The sequence below is a fragment of the Lissotriton helveticus genome, chromosome 3_1 (genome assembly GCF_964261635.1).
Source record: "Lissotriton helveticus chromosome 3_1, aLisHel1.1, whole genome shotgun sequence".
NCBI lineage: Eukaryota > Metazoa > Chordata > Amphibia > Caudata > Salamandridae > Lissotriton > Lissotriton helveticus.
Genome location: NC_136061.1, coordinates 42,467,613 through 42,483,517, shown reverse-complemented (window position 1 = coordinate 42,483,517; position 15,905 = coordinate 42,467,613). Strand labels below are relative to the sequence as shown.

The 15,905-nt window shown below is 51.3% G+C and overlaps 1 protein-coding gene across 1 annotated transcript in view; it reads right to left on the bottom strand.

The window, feature by feature from the left end:
* Window positions 1-15,181, bottom strand: part of ASIC4 (acid sensing ion channel subunit family member 4) — a 1,267,902-nt gene extending 1,252,721 nt beyond the window's left edge. Inside the window, exon 1 of the mRNA XM_078683499.1 lies at window positions 13,715-15,181. Coding sequence (XP_078539625.1) covers window positions 13,715-14,302 — 588 coding nt within the window. The 5' untranslated portion in view covers window positions 14,303-15,181. The remainder of the gene's footprint in view (window positions 1-13,714) is intronic.
* Window positions 15,182-15,905: the final 724 nt, after the last annotated feature.

Below are 15,905 nucleotides of genomic sequence, written 5' to 3'. Positions count from 1 at the left end.
CAGCCATCCTCCCAGACCCTGGCATCAGCCACCCTCCCAGACCCTGGCATCAGCCACCCTCCCAGACCCTGGCACCAGCCATCCTCCCAGACCCTGGCATCAGCCACCCTCCCAGACCCTGGCATCGGCCACCCTCCAAGACCCTGGCATCGGCCACCCTGGCCCATTCGCTCCTGCTCAGACCCCATCTCCTTCAAGACACTTCTGAAAACATGGCTGTTCGATCTTTAATCACCATATGGAAATGTGACCCGTATCTGTATGTGTACGGACGCACGGCGCTCCTAAACCTGGGGAGTGTGGCCCTCACGGGGGTCGCACCGCGAGGGGCACGCCCCAAAACGCTTCGGTAAGCGCCGGGCAGCACGTGCAGCCGGGCGCCGGAGGTCACACGGTGAGCACACGGTGAGTTCCAGCCTCACCCCCGCGGACTGCTGGTGACGTCTCATCAGGCTACTGCCGTCTCTGCTGGGCTCGAGACAGCGGACTGCCCGGGTGTGGCGAGCATTAGGCGACCCGCACTGCAAATCAGGCGAGACCCCAACTTATGACATGGCACTAGTGCAGGAAATGGGGGGAACCAGGGCTTTAAGTGGGATGAAAAAACTGGGGGGTCTCTCTAAGGGGCGTGGCCAGTGTAATTTGGGGCGTGGCTTTAAAACACTTACGCTAAAAACCTGTGTTTAGCATAGTGTGCCGCCCGACTTGTATTTTGCTGTTTCTGCCATTGCATCCAGGTATGTGATACAACATGTAACATCATACCTACAACAAACCAGGACTATTGGCTTTGTCAATGGTTATTAGTTGCATAAGATAAATAAGCTGCATCTATGGCTTGTTACATATAATATTGACAAAGCATCCAATTAAAGCCCTGGTGACACAACCACAATGTTGCTGCTCTTGTGTTTTAGAAAGAGAAGGGAAATCCAGAAAGAAAATGACTCTTTAAAGGATTTCCCTTCTCCCACAGCGCTCACCTGGCATGACATCATGCCGTAACTTCTCCACTAGTGAGAAGTGAGCAGAGTGGGCAGCGCACATGGAGGCGCCTGCTGCCCCGAAACGGGTCGCTCGGGCTGTTTTACCCCCTGACACTTTTTTCCGGACTGCAGTGACAGAGAACTGCTGTCACTGCAGTCCGGAAAAAAACAGACCACCTGTGCCAGGGCACAAAACAGAGCCCGATAGAGACCCGTTTTGAGCCCCCCTTAAAAAAAACTGCCGGTGCTCAGACCACTTAAAGCCCTGTGGGGAAGGGGGTGTCCTGTCGAGCCCAGTTCTGGCACCTGTTATTGTGCGAGACCTCTGCTGGCGACAGAGAAATATGCTGAATTCACCATGGGGATATTTTTCAGCACAAGGACACACCCAGCAGCCTCTGCTCCTGTCAGTTTTCTGTTCAGAGCAGCAACTTGAAGGCGGTGAAGGGACATTGTTTTACAACTGGGCCCAAACCAGAGGCCTGATTTAAAGGGCCATCAGCCCTCTTTTTATTCGCGTATCATCCTGCATGGGAGCTACATCTGTTAATGAAAGAAAAGAAAGCCGCGCTACGTGTTATCATGTCAAGTACTTAAGACAAACTATGGTTAGTAAAAAGGCTGTGACTTTCTTCAACCCATGTACATAAGAGATGTGCATGTACAGCAGGTATGTGAGATGCATCTACATGTATGAGTAATGACCCGGAGTATGATTTCAACGACACTTGCTCATTCTTACTTAATATGTCAAGGCGCTACGCATCCCAATGTCGGGTGTCAGAGCGGTTTACACCACGCATACATTTTACAAAGACAATATATCATACACATGGGTAAATCAATGTACACAACATGTTACATGAGCCAATGGGGGTTACACCATATATTGCCTACAAGCCAGGAGGACATGCAACTCCTACGCGCAGGCATTATAAGTTAAGAGTGCAAGTTCGTGAGCAACACAAAGTGAGATTTACAACTTAACACAGTGGTAAGGATGAGTCTTTATTACTACCAAAGGAGCGCCTTTTAGCAGCCTGTGATTAATGACAGATTAAGATAAACAATATGGTTTTAAACCCATGCTTTACAATTTTCATGCAGCTCGTTGATGCTGGTTCGTAGCTCACTGAGCTATCTTAGAAGCACTGCAACGTATGAACCGGAAGTAACCAGAGGGCCAGTGTCAAGATCAGTGACCCGCCTACCTATGTAGATAACATCAAATCTGTGATCTGCATCTTACACTTCTTGCTTTGCAGCAGGCACATTCACCTGCTACACTACTTTATAAGTCAAAACTCTGACTAAGCAATACAGAGATCCCTCCAGCAAGGACATTAATGACCACAGATTTTTTACTGTTATTATCAAATTGCTGCGCACTCCAGAAATCTCCGCAGCCGGGACCTCAGGCCCAGGAGAGTTTAAAATGCAGCCTCTTTGTGGCCAATTAAATATGCATAATTTACTCTCATGTTTCTTCGTGACGCCAATTATTTAAAAAAAAATAGTAAACGTGGACTGTGAGACTCTGCTTTTCATGACGCCGCCTCGTGACTCCGCCCCCTTTCAGCCCCACACCCTGACCCCCAATGGTTGGGCTCCTGGGGTCTGCTGTTTCCCAGTTCCTGCACTGCATGGAACATATGACGTCGTGGGGTAATGCAGCCCTTCCGGGGAGCTGGGTATCACCCTCACAGGTGCATGTCCTGCGCAGCCTACTCAGCGTTTCATCCGTTCAAGGCCGATAATATTACATTCCGGCGCTCAGGTTTACCGCACGAGGAGGCCAAGTGTACCGCACAGACACGGAACGCCCCCCTTTGACGCCCCCTATCCCCCTACACCTCCACAAGTTTATTCCTTGTTCTGGGGGAGAGGGTTGGGTCTCAGCTCATACACCAGACGCAGGGAGTGATTTTGGACAAACAACGTTGCTGCTGATTGGAGTTTGAAGTTGTGGTAGCGGCCACCCTACCTTTGCACGCGAGCTTGCTTTTCAGGCAGTTGTGCAAAGCGCTTTATCACATGTAGTGTTGACACGGCCCAGAGACTGGAGCCGACCCCCATTAGAATGATGCAAGAGTCAAGATTGCGCTTTATTCGGTTAAAAAATTTTAAAACCATCAAAGCATACACAATAAATTCCTTTTCACAATTAATCACATCACTGGGTCCTAATTACGCAACAAAATATATTACAATATAAATTGGTGAATGCATATATACAATAAAAAAGTTTGTCACCTAACGGAGAGTTAATCATTTTTAAAATTCAAGAATCCTAAAATGTATCACATACAATTATATAAAAACTATCTAGTAAACTACGTGCAAGGAATGCAAAGGGGGGTGATTATGGTAGCAACATTTTCTTGCGACATCTCACAGCCCCTGTGATGTAGCTCGCCACCCCAAAACATATCACAGCAGATCCTAACATTTGCAAATAAACCAGGGCTGGTCTGGCCTGTTCAAAATTGCATCCTCTTAATAGTGGCAGAATAAATTTCTTTCGCTTTATTGTCACACGTTAGAATGATGCATTCTGTACACACAAAGCGACAGAAGTGATACAACAGTTGTGCAAAGCACTTAATCACTGGCAGTGCTCACACGGCTCAGAGAGTGTCGCCGGCCCCGCACTAGAGTGACGCATTCTCTGTGCACACACGGCATAAGTGACATTCTTTCTCACAAGTACTTTAACGCACACAGAGCCCGAGGGCCACGCACCCTCGGCCACGTGCCTAACACAGGTGATAAAAGCGGCTCGTGAGGCACTATGTCAGCGTTATTTAATGAACAATAATTCCCCCTCCCTCCAGAATTTGGAAGGGCGTCGCGAGCTCTAGAGAATACACAAAGATGCGGCTTCAATTAAACTGCAAGTCACTTTGGGCCACATGCATGATCACATTTTCCCAAAGACACAGAATGGGCAAAACCCTTTGATGCATCTGGCCCTTTGTCCACTCTTGAGACGCCTCAGATTTACTCCTGCCTCACGTTACTACCGATCACGAGTTTCCCTTATCCCAGAATCATGAGCCTTCCTCAGCCAGTCTCATACTGTGACTTCTTGACCTCGAGTCGCCCTTACTAGGCCTGGGCAGAGTACGTGGAGTCGTGCTACGCGGATCCCTACGAAGTGCTGAAAAAACTCTACCACACCACGCAGAGGTCCGCAAACATTTCTTCCGTATTGTAAAATCACTGCAGAAGGGACTACGCATCGCGCAAGAGGGCGTCGCTTCGTTCTGACACTTGAGTAGATTTTCTACTCTAGCGTCAGCTTTCTCAACACGAGCGTCAGCTTTCTCAACACGAGCAGCAACAACCTGCCACGGCCACCGTATTCAGAAATCTCTCCGGGAGGGGGTATGCGCACAATTTGTTGGCGAGCTGCATGAGAGAAAAAACTCCACTCTGCGTCGCTTTGCGGAGTTTTTCAGAACTCTGCACAAAGTGCGGGGTGGGCACAACTCCGCAAACTCCACCGCCGGAGCAGAATTCTTCGCCCACCCCTATGCCTCACCCAGTCTCATATCGTGGCCTCTCAGTCCTGAGCCTCCCTTGTCCAGCTTCATCCAATGACCTCTTGGTACTGAGTTTCCTTTACTCACTTTCATATTGTGAATTGCTTATCTTGAGTATCTATTGTAGAGTCTCATGTGCCTTCTTGGTCCTCAGCCTCCCTTACTTAGTCTCATATTGTGATCTCTCAGTCCTGAACATCCTTGCCCAGTCTCATATCGTGATCTCATAGTCCTGAACATCCCTTGCCCAGTCTCATATCGTGATCTCTCAGCCCTGAACATCCCTTGCCAAGTCTCATATCGTGATCTCTCAGTCCTGAACATCCCTTGCCCAGTCTCATATCGTGATCTCTCAGTCCTGAACATCCCTTGCCCAGTCTCATATCGTGACCTCTCAGTGCTGAACATCCCTTGCCCAGTCTCATATCGTGATCTCTCAGTCCTGAACATCCCTTGCCCAGTCACATATCGTGACCTCTCAGTCCTGAACATCCCTTGCCCAGTCTCATATCATGATCTCTCAGTCCTGAACATCCCTTGCCCAGTCACATATCGTGATATCTCAGTCCTGAACATCCCTTGCCCAGTCTCATATCGTGATCTCTCAGTCCTGAACATCCCTTGCCCAGTCTCATATCGTGATCTCTCAGTCCTGAACATCCCTTGCCCAGTCTCATATTGTGATCTCTCAGTCCTGAACATCCTTTTCCCAGTCTCATATCGTGATCTCTCAGTCCTGAACATCCCTTGCCCAGTCTCATATCGTGATCTCTCAGTCCTGAACATCCCTTGCCCAGTCTCATATCGTGATCTCTCAGTCCTGAACATCCCTTGCCCAGTCTCATATCGTGACCTCTCAGTCCTGAACATCCCTTGCCCAGTCTCATATCGTGATCTCTCAGTCCTGAACATCCCTTGCCCAGTCACATATCGTGACCTCTCAGTCCTGAACATCCCTTGCCCAGTCTCATATCGTGATCTCTCAGTCCTGAACATCCCTTGCCCAATCTCATATCGTGATATCTCAGTCCTGAACATCCCTTGCCCAGTCTCATATCGTGATCTCTCAGTCCTGAACATCCCTTGCCCAGTCTCATATCGTGATCTCATAGTCCTGAACATCCCTTGCCCAGTCTCATATCGTGATCTCTCAGTCCTGAACATCCCTTGCCAAGTCTCATATCGTGATCTCTCAGTCCTGAACATCCCTTGCCCAGTCTCATATCGTGATCTCTCAGTCCTGAACATCCCTTGCCCAGTCTCATATCGTGACCTCTCAGTCCTGAACATCCCTTGCCCAGTCTCATATCGTGATCTCTCAGTCCTGAACATCCCTTGCCCAGTCACATATCGTGACCTCTCAGTCCTGAACATCCCTTGCCCAGTCTCATATCGTGACCTCTCAGTCCTGAACATCCCTTGCCCAGTCTCATATCGTGATATCTCAGTCCTGAACATCCCTTGCCCAGTCTCATATCGTGATCTCTCAGTCCTGAACATCCCTTGCCCAGTCTCATATCGTGATCTCTCAGTCCTGAACATCCCTTGCCCAGTCTCATATCGTGATCTCTCAGTCCTGAACATCCTTTGCCCAGTCTCATATCGTGATCTCTCAGTCCTGAACATCCCTTGCCCAGTCTCATATCGTGATCTCTCAGTCCTGAACATCCCTTGCCCAGTCTCATATCGTGATCTCTCAGTCCTGAACATCCCTTGCCCAGTCTCATATCGTGACCTCTCAGTCCTGAACATCCCTTGCCCAGTCTCATATCGTGATCTCTCAGTCCTGAACATCCCTTGCCCAGTCACATATCGTGACCTCTCAGTCCTGAACATCCCTTGCCCAGTCTCATATCGTGATCTCTCAGTCCTGAACATCCCTTGCCCAGTCTCATATCGTGATCTCTCAGTCCTGAACATCCCTTGCCCAGTCTCATATCCCTTGCCCAGTCTCATATCGTGATCTCTCAGTCCTGAACATCCCTTGCCCAGTCTCATATCGTGATCTCTCAGTCCTGAACATCCCTTGCCCAGTCTCATATCGTGACCTCTCAGTCCTGAACATCCCTTGCCCAGTCTCATATCGTGATCTCTCAGTCCTGAACATCCCTTGCCCAGTCACATATCGTGACCTCTCAGTCCTGAACATCCCTTGCCAAGTCTCATATCGTGATCTCTCAGTCCTGAACATCCCTTCCCCAGTCTCATATCGTGATCTCTCAGTCCTGAACATCCCTTCCCAAGTCTCATATTGTGATCTCTCAGTCCTGAACATCCCTTGCCCAGTCTCATATCGTGATCTCATAGTCCTGAACATCCCTTGCCCAGTCTCATATCGTGACCTCTCAGTCCTGAACATCCCTTGCCCAGTCTCATATCGTGATCTAATAGTCCTGAACATCCCTTGCCCAGTCTCATATCGTGATCTCTCAGTCCTGAACATCCCTTGCCAAGTCTCATATCGTGATCTCTCAGTCCTGAACATCCCTTGCCAAGTCTCATATCGTGATCTCTCAGCCCTGAACATCCCTTGCCCAGTCTCATATCGTGATCTCTCAGTCCTGAACATCCCTTGCCCAGTCACATATCGTGACCTCTCAGTCCTGAACATCCCTTGCCCAGTCTCATATCGTGATCTCTCAGTCCTGAACATCCCTTGCCCAGTCTCATATCGTGACCTCTCAGTCCTGAACATCCCTTGCCCAGTCTCATATCGTGATCTCTCAGTCCTGAACATCCCTTGCCCAGTCACATATCGTGACCTCTCAGTCCTGAACATCCCTTGCCCAGTCTCATATCGTTATCTCTCAGTCCTGAACATCCCTTGCCCAGTCTCATATCGTGACCTCTCAGTCCTGAACATCCCTTGCCAAGTCTCATATCGTGATCTCTCAGTCCTGAACATCCCTTCCCCAGTCTCATATTGTGATCTCTCAGTCCTGAACATCCCTTCCCTAGTCTCATATCGTGATCTCTCAGTCCTGAACATCCCTTGCCCAGTCTCATATCGTGATCTCATAGTCCTGAACATCCCTTGCCCAGTCTCATATCGTGACCTCTCAGTCCTGAACATCCCTTGCCCAGTCTCATATCGTGATCTCATAGTCCTGAACATCCCTTGCCAGTCTCATATCGTGATCTCTCAGTCCTGAACATCCCTTGCCAAGTCTCATATCGTGATCTCTCAGTCCTGAGCATCCCTTGCCAAGTCTCATATCGTGATCTCTCAGCCCTGAACATCCCTTGCCCAGTCTCATATCGTGATCTCTCAGTCCTGAGCATCCCTTGCCAAGTCTCATATCGTGATCTCTCAGTCCTGAACATCCCTTGCCCAGTCTCATATCGTGATCTCTCAGCCCTGAACATCTCTTGCCCAGTCTCATATCGTGATCTCATAGTCCTGAACATCCCTTGCCCAGTCTCATATCGTGATCTCTCAGTCCTGAACATCCCTTGCCCAGTCTCATATCGTGATCTCTCAGTCCTGAACATCCCTTCCCCAGTCTCATATCGTGATCTCTCAGTCCTGAACATCTCTTCCCAAGTCTCATATCGTGATCTCTCAGTCCTGAACATCCCTTGCCCAGTCTCATATCGTGATCTCTCAGTACTGAACATCCCTTGCCAAGTCTCATATCGTGATCTCTCAGTCCTGAACATCCCTTGCCCAGTCTCATATCGTTATCTCTCAGTCCTGAACATCCCTTGCCCAGTCTCATATCGTGATCTCTCAGTCCTGAACATCCCTTGCCCAGTCTCATATCGTGATCTCTCAGTCCTGAACATCCCTTGCCCAGTCTCATATCGTGATCTCTCAGTCCTGAACATCCCTTGCCCAGTCTCATATCGTGATCTCTCAGTCCTGAACATCCCTTGCCCAGTCTCATATCGTGATCTCTCAGTCCTGAAGATCCCTTGCCCAGTCTCATATCGTGATCTCTCAGTCCTGAACATCCCTTGCCCAGTCTCATATTGTGATCTCTCAGTCCTGAACATCCCTTGCCAAGTCTCATATCGTGATCTCTCAGTCCTGAACATCCCTTGCCCAGTCTCATATTGTGATCTCTCAGTCCTGAACATCCCTTGCCAAGTCTCATATCGTGATCTCTCAGTCCTGAACATCCCTTGCCAAGTCTCATATCGTGATCTCTCAGTCCTGAACATCCCTTGCCAAGTCTCATATCGTGATCTCTCAGTCCTGAACATCCCTTGCCCAGTCTCATATCGTGATCTCTCAGTCCTGAACATCCCTTGCCAAGTCTCATATCGTGATCTCTCAGTCCTGAACATCCCTTGCCAAGTCTCATATCGTGATCTCTCAGTCCTGAACATCCCTTGCCAAGTCTCATATCGTGATCTCTCAGTCCTGAACATCCCTTGCCCAGTCTCATATTGTGATCTCTCAGTCCTGAACATCCCTTGCCAAGTCTCATATCGTGATCTCTCAGTCCTGAACATCCCTTGCCAAGTCTCATATCGTGATCTCTCAGTCCTGAACATCCCTTGCCAAGTCTCATATCGTGATCTCTCAGTCCTGAACAGCCCTGTCTCATATCGAGACCTCTTAGCCCTGTATCTTCCATGTCCAGTCTCATATTGTGACCTCTTCGCACGGAGTCTCCTGTCGCCAGTTTCCTATCGTGAACTCCTAGCCCTGTATCTGCCATGTCCAGTTTCATATCGTGACCTTTTAGTCCTGAACATCCCTTGCCCAGTCTCATATCGTGATCTCTTCGCTCTGAGCCGGCTTTAGCCAGTCTCATATCGTGAACTCTTAGCCCTGTATCTGCCATGTCCAGTCTCATATCGTGACCTTTTAGTCCTGAACATCCCTTGCCCAGTCTCATATCGTGATCTCTTCGCTCTGAGCCGCCCTTAGCCAGTCTCATATCGTGAACTCTTAGCCCTGTATCTGCCATGTCCAGTCTCATATCGTGATTCGTGACCTCTTCTCTTGTACTGTGACCTCCAGGCTCTTTACTTCCAACATCTAGTTTGACCCTAGGACTTCTAGCTGGTGGAGCTGCCTTGCACGAAAATGTGACCCTCTGTACATTCCTATATGTGAATGGCTTTCCATATTCCACACCCCACATTTCCCACGCGGTGTTACATTTCTAGGCGCTATTCCTATATGTGAATGGCTTTCCATATTCCACATCCCTCATTTCCCACGCGGTGTTACATTTCTAGGCGCTATTCCTATATGTGAATCACTTTCCATATTCCACATCCCTCATTTCCCACGCGGTGTTACATTTCTAGGCGCTATTCCTATATGTGAGTGGCTTTCCATATTCCACATCGCTCATTTCCCACGCGGCGTTACATTTCTAGGCGCTATTCCTATATGTGAGTGGCTTTCAATACTCCACAACCCTCATTTCCCACGCGGCGCTGCATTTCTAGGCGCTAATCCTATATGTGAATGCCTTTCCATATTCCACATCGCTCATTTCCCACGCGGCGTTACATTTCTAGGCGCTTTACAGAGGCAAAGAACATCCCGTTCAGAGCCTCTGATTTCAAAAGTCATTGAGCCCCTGGCCCTCCAACAGCCAATTCGAGGTGACCCTCTGGAAAACAAGATTCATTCAATCCCTTCCTTTTTGATGCGTACGACATATAGTGCTTTGTGGCGCTCGCAACATTTCAAGGTGCTTCATTCTGCAGCTCAGCAGCCATCTGGAAACAGCGCCACCCCACCTATAGTGTTAAACACCGGAAGCCCTGGCCACGTGCGCCTTCTGCTGTTTCTGGAAACGGTGACTTCCTTTGTAGCGCACATGGGTTCTGGGCGCTATAACAAGCATTGATGCAGCTACAATGGCAGATAAATGAATCCACAAGGGAACAGATAATCACTGCAGACACAACCATTCACCCCCGCTGAGTAAAGACCAACCGAAAACACCAATGACAGAGCGTGCTAAGACAATTCAAGTGTGGGGTGCCAGCCACCCTCTGCCCAACAGACCTCAGTACCAGCCATGAATAGGGTCGTCCTTCTCACCCCCCGGAACCAGAGTTGCATCACCCCAAAGTGAGCTATGGGGAGGGCGCACAGGAAGACCGAACCACAGGTCTGCTCCAGAAAGGTCAGAGGTCATTGGGGGAGCCCTGCACTGCCCGGCTCCAGTCTGCCCCTACTGTTGAGCAGGTGGACGTGCATCCGGGGACACCCCTCGCTCTCCATGCCCCGGTGAGCACGTGCGCCACGAGGAAGCAATAACATAGCATAACACAGCGCTGCAAGACACACTCGATATAAAAGAGCCCGCCTGAAAGTCTTAAGACTGCATTTATGGACCAAGCCCCCCACTGACCATCCCTGAAGACATACTCATAAGGCAACACAAGACAAGAGAGAGAGGAGCAGGTGCCCAGGTGCGCACCAGCCATCATGAGCCGTCGTGGTGAGCATGAGGTGAGATGGAGTTTCCCCTGTGAAGTTTGAGGCGAGCAGGAATCCCAGCTAACATTCGCAGAAGAGTGAGTGAGTGAGTGAGTGAGTGAGTGAGTATACACTTATAGAGTGCATGGCTGCCAAAGGCCTCCCAGCGCTACAGACACAGCCCTAAACCGAGGTGTGTCGGGAGATTCGAGGGAACAGCAGAGTCTTCAGAAGTTTGCGGAATGAGAGGTCGTTGGCCTCGAGCCGAATATGATCTGGAAGCTGATTCCGGCATTCCGCCGCGATGACGGAGAAGAGACGGCCACCACTACAGACTCCATTTATTCTGGGAACGATTGCAAGATGTTTCTTCTCAGAGCGCAGTGATCTTTTGGGAGGTAAGGGGAGATGATGGTTCGGAGAATCATCAGTGCCTTGGCCGAAAGCGACTTACGGGCGATGCACATGGCCTTAAATTGGATTCTTTCGGCCCCTGGCAGCCAGTGCGGAGAGATAATGGGTGGCAAAGCGGATTCCCGATTATGAGCCTGCGTGAGAAGTCGTGCGACACAATTCTGAACCGTTTGCAGTTTTTTAATGGTAGAGCAAGGGGAGCCCAGACAGTGCACATTGGCGTGGTCAAGCCTCGAGAGGGTCATGGTGTGTACGAGCACTTTCCCAGTATTAACGGGCAAAAGAGTTAGGATCTTCCTAATCATGTTCAGGATACCATAACAGGCACCTGCCACCCTACGCGCCTGTTCCCTAAAGTTCAGGTTGTGGTCCAGCCATACCCAGAAGCTTTTTATCTGATCTTTGTGTGGTGGCATAACACCCGGGCATTTTGGCCGGAGTGCACTGGTATCGAGGTTAGTGGTCTTACCCAAAAACATCAGTTCGGTTTTAGCTGCATTCAGCTTTATGAATGAGCCGTCCATCCATGTTGAGACCCTTTCCAAACAATTGGCCAGAGTGATCTTAGTCTTGTCAAAAGATTGAGGGACAGAATTAGCTGAGTGTCATCAGCGTACGTGATGATCCAGACCCCAAAGGGCTTGACCACATCACCCAAAGGACACAAATAAACATTAAAGAGCGTGGGGCTCAGGGAGGGTCCCTGAGGCACCCCACACTGCAAAGGCATCCTTTCGGAGACGAAATTGTCTTCAAAGACCTGGAATGACCTATCTGCCAGGAAAGCTTCAAGCTATTGGAGTAAAATTACTGTAACCCCACTGTCTCTAAGTCTCACTATCAGTAATTGATGATTGACCGCGTCGAAGGCCGCGCTGAGGTCGAGCAATACAATGGCCGCGGACCCTCCGACATCCAGAATTTTCCTTGATTCTTCAACCACTGCTAATAAGGCCGTCTCCGTGCATTGTTGGGGTCTAAAACCCGTTTGGGAGGGGTGTAGACATTCATCTACTCCAGAAATGAGGCGAGGACAGAGTTGACGTACTTTCACTTATTTTGGCAATCCCTGTCAGGAGCGAAATTGGACATTAGTTAGCAAAGACTTCAGGGTCAAGGGTAGGTTTCTTCAAAAGGGCTCTGACCATGGCCCGTTTCCATTCAGGGGGAACAATCACAGAGGAAAAGGAGAAATTAACGAGCTCCAGAATAACAGGAGCGGCAGAGTCAAAGACCTGATTGAGAGTGATGGGGGGTACAATGTCACTTGGGGAACCGGATTTCAGATGGTCGAAATTAATTTTTAACGACTTCATATCCATGAGAGGGATTGATTCAATAAGGAAGACAAACTCATTTGGCAGCAGAAGACAATTAAAAGAGTAGCAGGTGCCCAGGGGCGCACCAGCCATCATGAGTCATCATGGTAAGCTTGAAGTGGGATGGACTTTCCACCATGAAGTTTGAGGTGAACAGGAGCCCCCACTAATCATCATAGAAGACATACTCATCTGGTAACACAAGACAAGTACAAGAGGAGCAGGTGTCTAGGTGCGCACCAGCATCATGAGCCGTCATGGTAAGCATGAAATTAGATGGACTTTGCACTGTGAAGTTTGAGGTGAGCAGGAGCCCCCACTAATCATCATAGAAGACATACTCATACGATAACAGAAGACAAGTGAAAGAGGAGCAGGTGCCCAGGTGTGCGCGAGCCATCATGAGCTGATATGGTGAGCATGAAGTGAGATGAACTTTGCACTGTGAAGTTTAAGGTGAGCAGAAATCCCAACTAACCATTGCAGAAGACATACTCAAATGGCAGCAAAAGACAAGTAAAAGAGGAGCAGGTGCCCAGGTGCGCACCAGCCATCATGAGTCATCATGGTAAGCTTGAAGTGAGATGGACTTTCCACCGTGAAGTTTAAAGGTTAGCAGGAGCCCCCACTAATCATAGAAGACATACTCATACGATAACAGAAGACAAGTACAAGAGGAGCAGGTGCCCAGGTGCGCACCAGCCATCATGAGCCGTTATGGTGAGCATGAAGTGAGATGAACTTTCTACTGTGAAGTTTGAGGTGAGCAGAAGCCCCCACTAACCATCGCAGAAAACATACTCAAATGGCAGCAAAAGACAAGTAAAAAAGAAGCAGGTGCCTCGGTGCGCACCAGCCATCATGAGCCGTCATGGTAAGCATGAAGTGAGATGGAGTTTGCACTGTGAAGCTTCGAGGTGAGCAGGAGCCCCACTAACCATCACCGAAGACATATTCATATGACAGCACAAGTAAGAGAAGAGCAGGTGCCCAGGTGTCTAAGTGCGCACCATCATTATGAGCCATTATGTCGAAAGCGAAGTGAAACTGACTCACCACAGTGAAGTTTCGAGGTGAGCAGGACTCCCCACTGAAGTTGCAGCTCTTCAGCATCTCGCTCAGCTGGTGGCCCGTGCGGTTGACGATGTCCTGCATATCCGGGTCGGGGTAGACCAGGTCGGTGGCGCGGTGGCCGTCCCGGTCTTTGGGCGGCAGCCCGGTCATGTTGGCCAGGTGGTAGATGTCGGCATCCGTAAGTGCCGAGTGCCGGAAGCGGTTGATGTTACAGATGGTGACGGCCGGAAAGGCCATCTCCCGGGCGGCCTCCTCGTCCAGGGCGGTGACATGCGGGTGCTCCAGGTAGAACAGGGCGCACTTGGCCGCCTGGTACAGGAAGAACACCAGTGACGATAGGAATGCGAGTGCCCAGAGGGTCTGCTTGATGCCCACGCTGCCCGAGCGGAAGATGTGGCAGAGCCCATGCAAGGTGCTGGTGCGGGCGAAGGCGGCCAGGTCCCGCAGGGGGTGCTGGTGACCCCCCTGCTCGATCAGGCTCTCCTTCTCCCCTTCCTCCTCCGCCTCCTGCCGCCGCTTTTCATCCTCTTCCTCGGCAAACTTGATCTTGCACACAATCTCGATGGGCATGGGCCCTCGCGGGGGCGCGCCGGGGGGCCCGTAGTCGCGCGGCCGGGGCGGCCCGGGCCGCCGCTCCCTGCGCCAGGGGGCTTCGTGCTCCCGGTGCGACGACAGAGTTGGGAACACCTCGCCCCCCGCGCGCGTGGACTGCAGGGCTCCCCCGAGCGCCGTCCTCCAAAAGGAAGAAAATCAAAGGATAAGATCGAAATTCAGAGAAAAGGACGCAGATCGGACTCTCTCAGCTTTGGCACAAGTTTCCCGGTGCCCGGGTACGGAGGAGGCAGAAAGTGAGTGAGAAGGACGGGGCGCGGGCGAAGGATGCTCCAGTCAGATGCTGCCCGGGACCGCTGCCAACATCCAGCGCCTCTAGCGCCTCGAGTGCCTCCAGCGCCTCGCTGACCCCCGAGCTCAGCTGTCGAGGGAGTAAAGCACGCCACGAGGAGCAAAGCACGCCACGAGGAGTAAGTCCAGGTTCACTCCAGTCCAGGATGGTGCAACCCGCACTGAGCCCGGTGCTGGGGTGGGGTTATCGAGATTCCAGTTTGGGGGCGGCACGGTGGAGGGGGCTCCTCCTCTCCCAAAGACTGAGGAACAGAGACCCTCAGAGGTCCACCCAGGGCAGCTGCCAGCACAGAGGCTCCCCAGCTCTATCACACAGCGCCTCGAGGCCAAAGCAATATGTCACTCCCTCCAAGTTGCTAGAAGACGCCGGGTGATGGAGGGTCCCGTCTGTGCCGCCCTCGGGCTCCGCGCAGAACTTCCAGCTCCGATGCCAGCCCGGGAATGAAGGCGGCTCCGGGCGCGCCTGCCGCCGAGAACAGGGCTGCCGAGGACGCGCCGGGATCGCACACTTGTTCGAGTGCGCAGCAAGGATGCTGCGCTCACGGGAGCGCGCACAGCGGCCGGCGGAGCCGAGTCATGGAGGAGGCAGGGTCGGTGCAGCCTCTGAACCCTGTGCCTCTCTCCCTGTGCCGCCCTGTGCCTCTCTCCCTGTGCCGCCCTGTGCCTCTCTCTCTGTGCCTCTCTCCCTGTGCCGCCGGTGCCTCCCTGTGCCTCTCTCCTCGGCAGGGCTCGCACTGAGCCCTCCTCAGGCTGCTCTGGACCGGTGGAGAGGGGGAGGGCGCACGCTCCTTCCATTGGCGTGTCCCCGTCGGGGGAGGACCGGTCCGCTCGCACTCCCCTTCATTTCTTTTGCCAGGGGACGGAGGAGGGAGGGGGCATTGCAGCAAGCGGCCCCAGACCGTGCCAGCCTCCGCCGAGCATCTCCAGTGCCGGCTTCACACGAGCCCATTCACTGCCGGGAGTGTGAGGGGCAGAGGGAAGTGTGCCACTGGGAGGAAAGAAACGCACTTAATCCTGGCGCTGTCCCGAGCAAACCGTGTGATTCTCTGCAAACCAGCGCATCTCCGTGTGCCCTGGGACTCATGTCCACCACCAATGGCAGTGATTAGTCGTATCCCAGCCCCCTTCGCCCAGTACTGAAGAACTAGGCACTAATTTGCCACTTATCATTAAAATAAGCAGAAGGTTTTGGTAGGTGTCGGGGGGAGCCTCAGAGGAGGCAGACGTGGGGGTCTAGTGGTCCTGGAGCAGGTGGGTCACTTTTACAAGA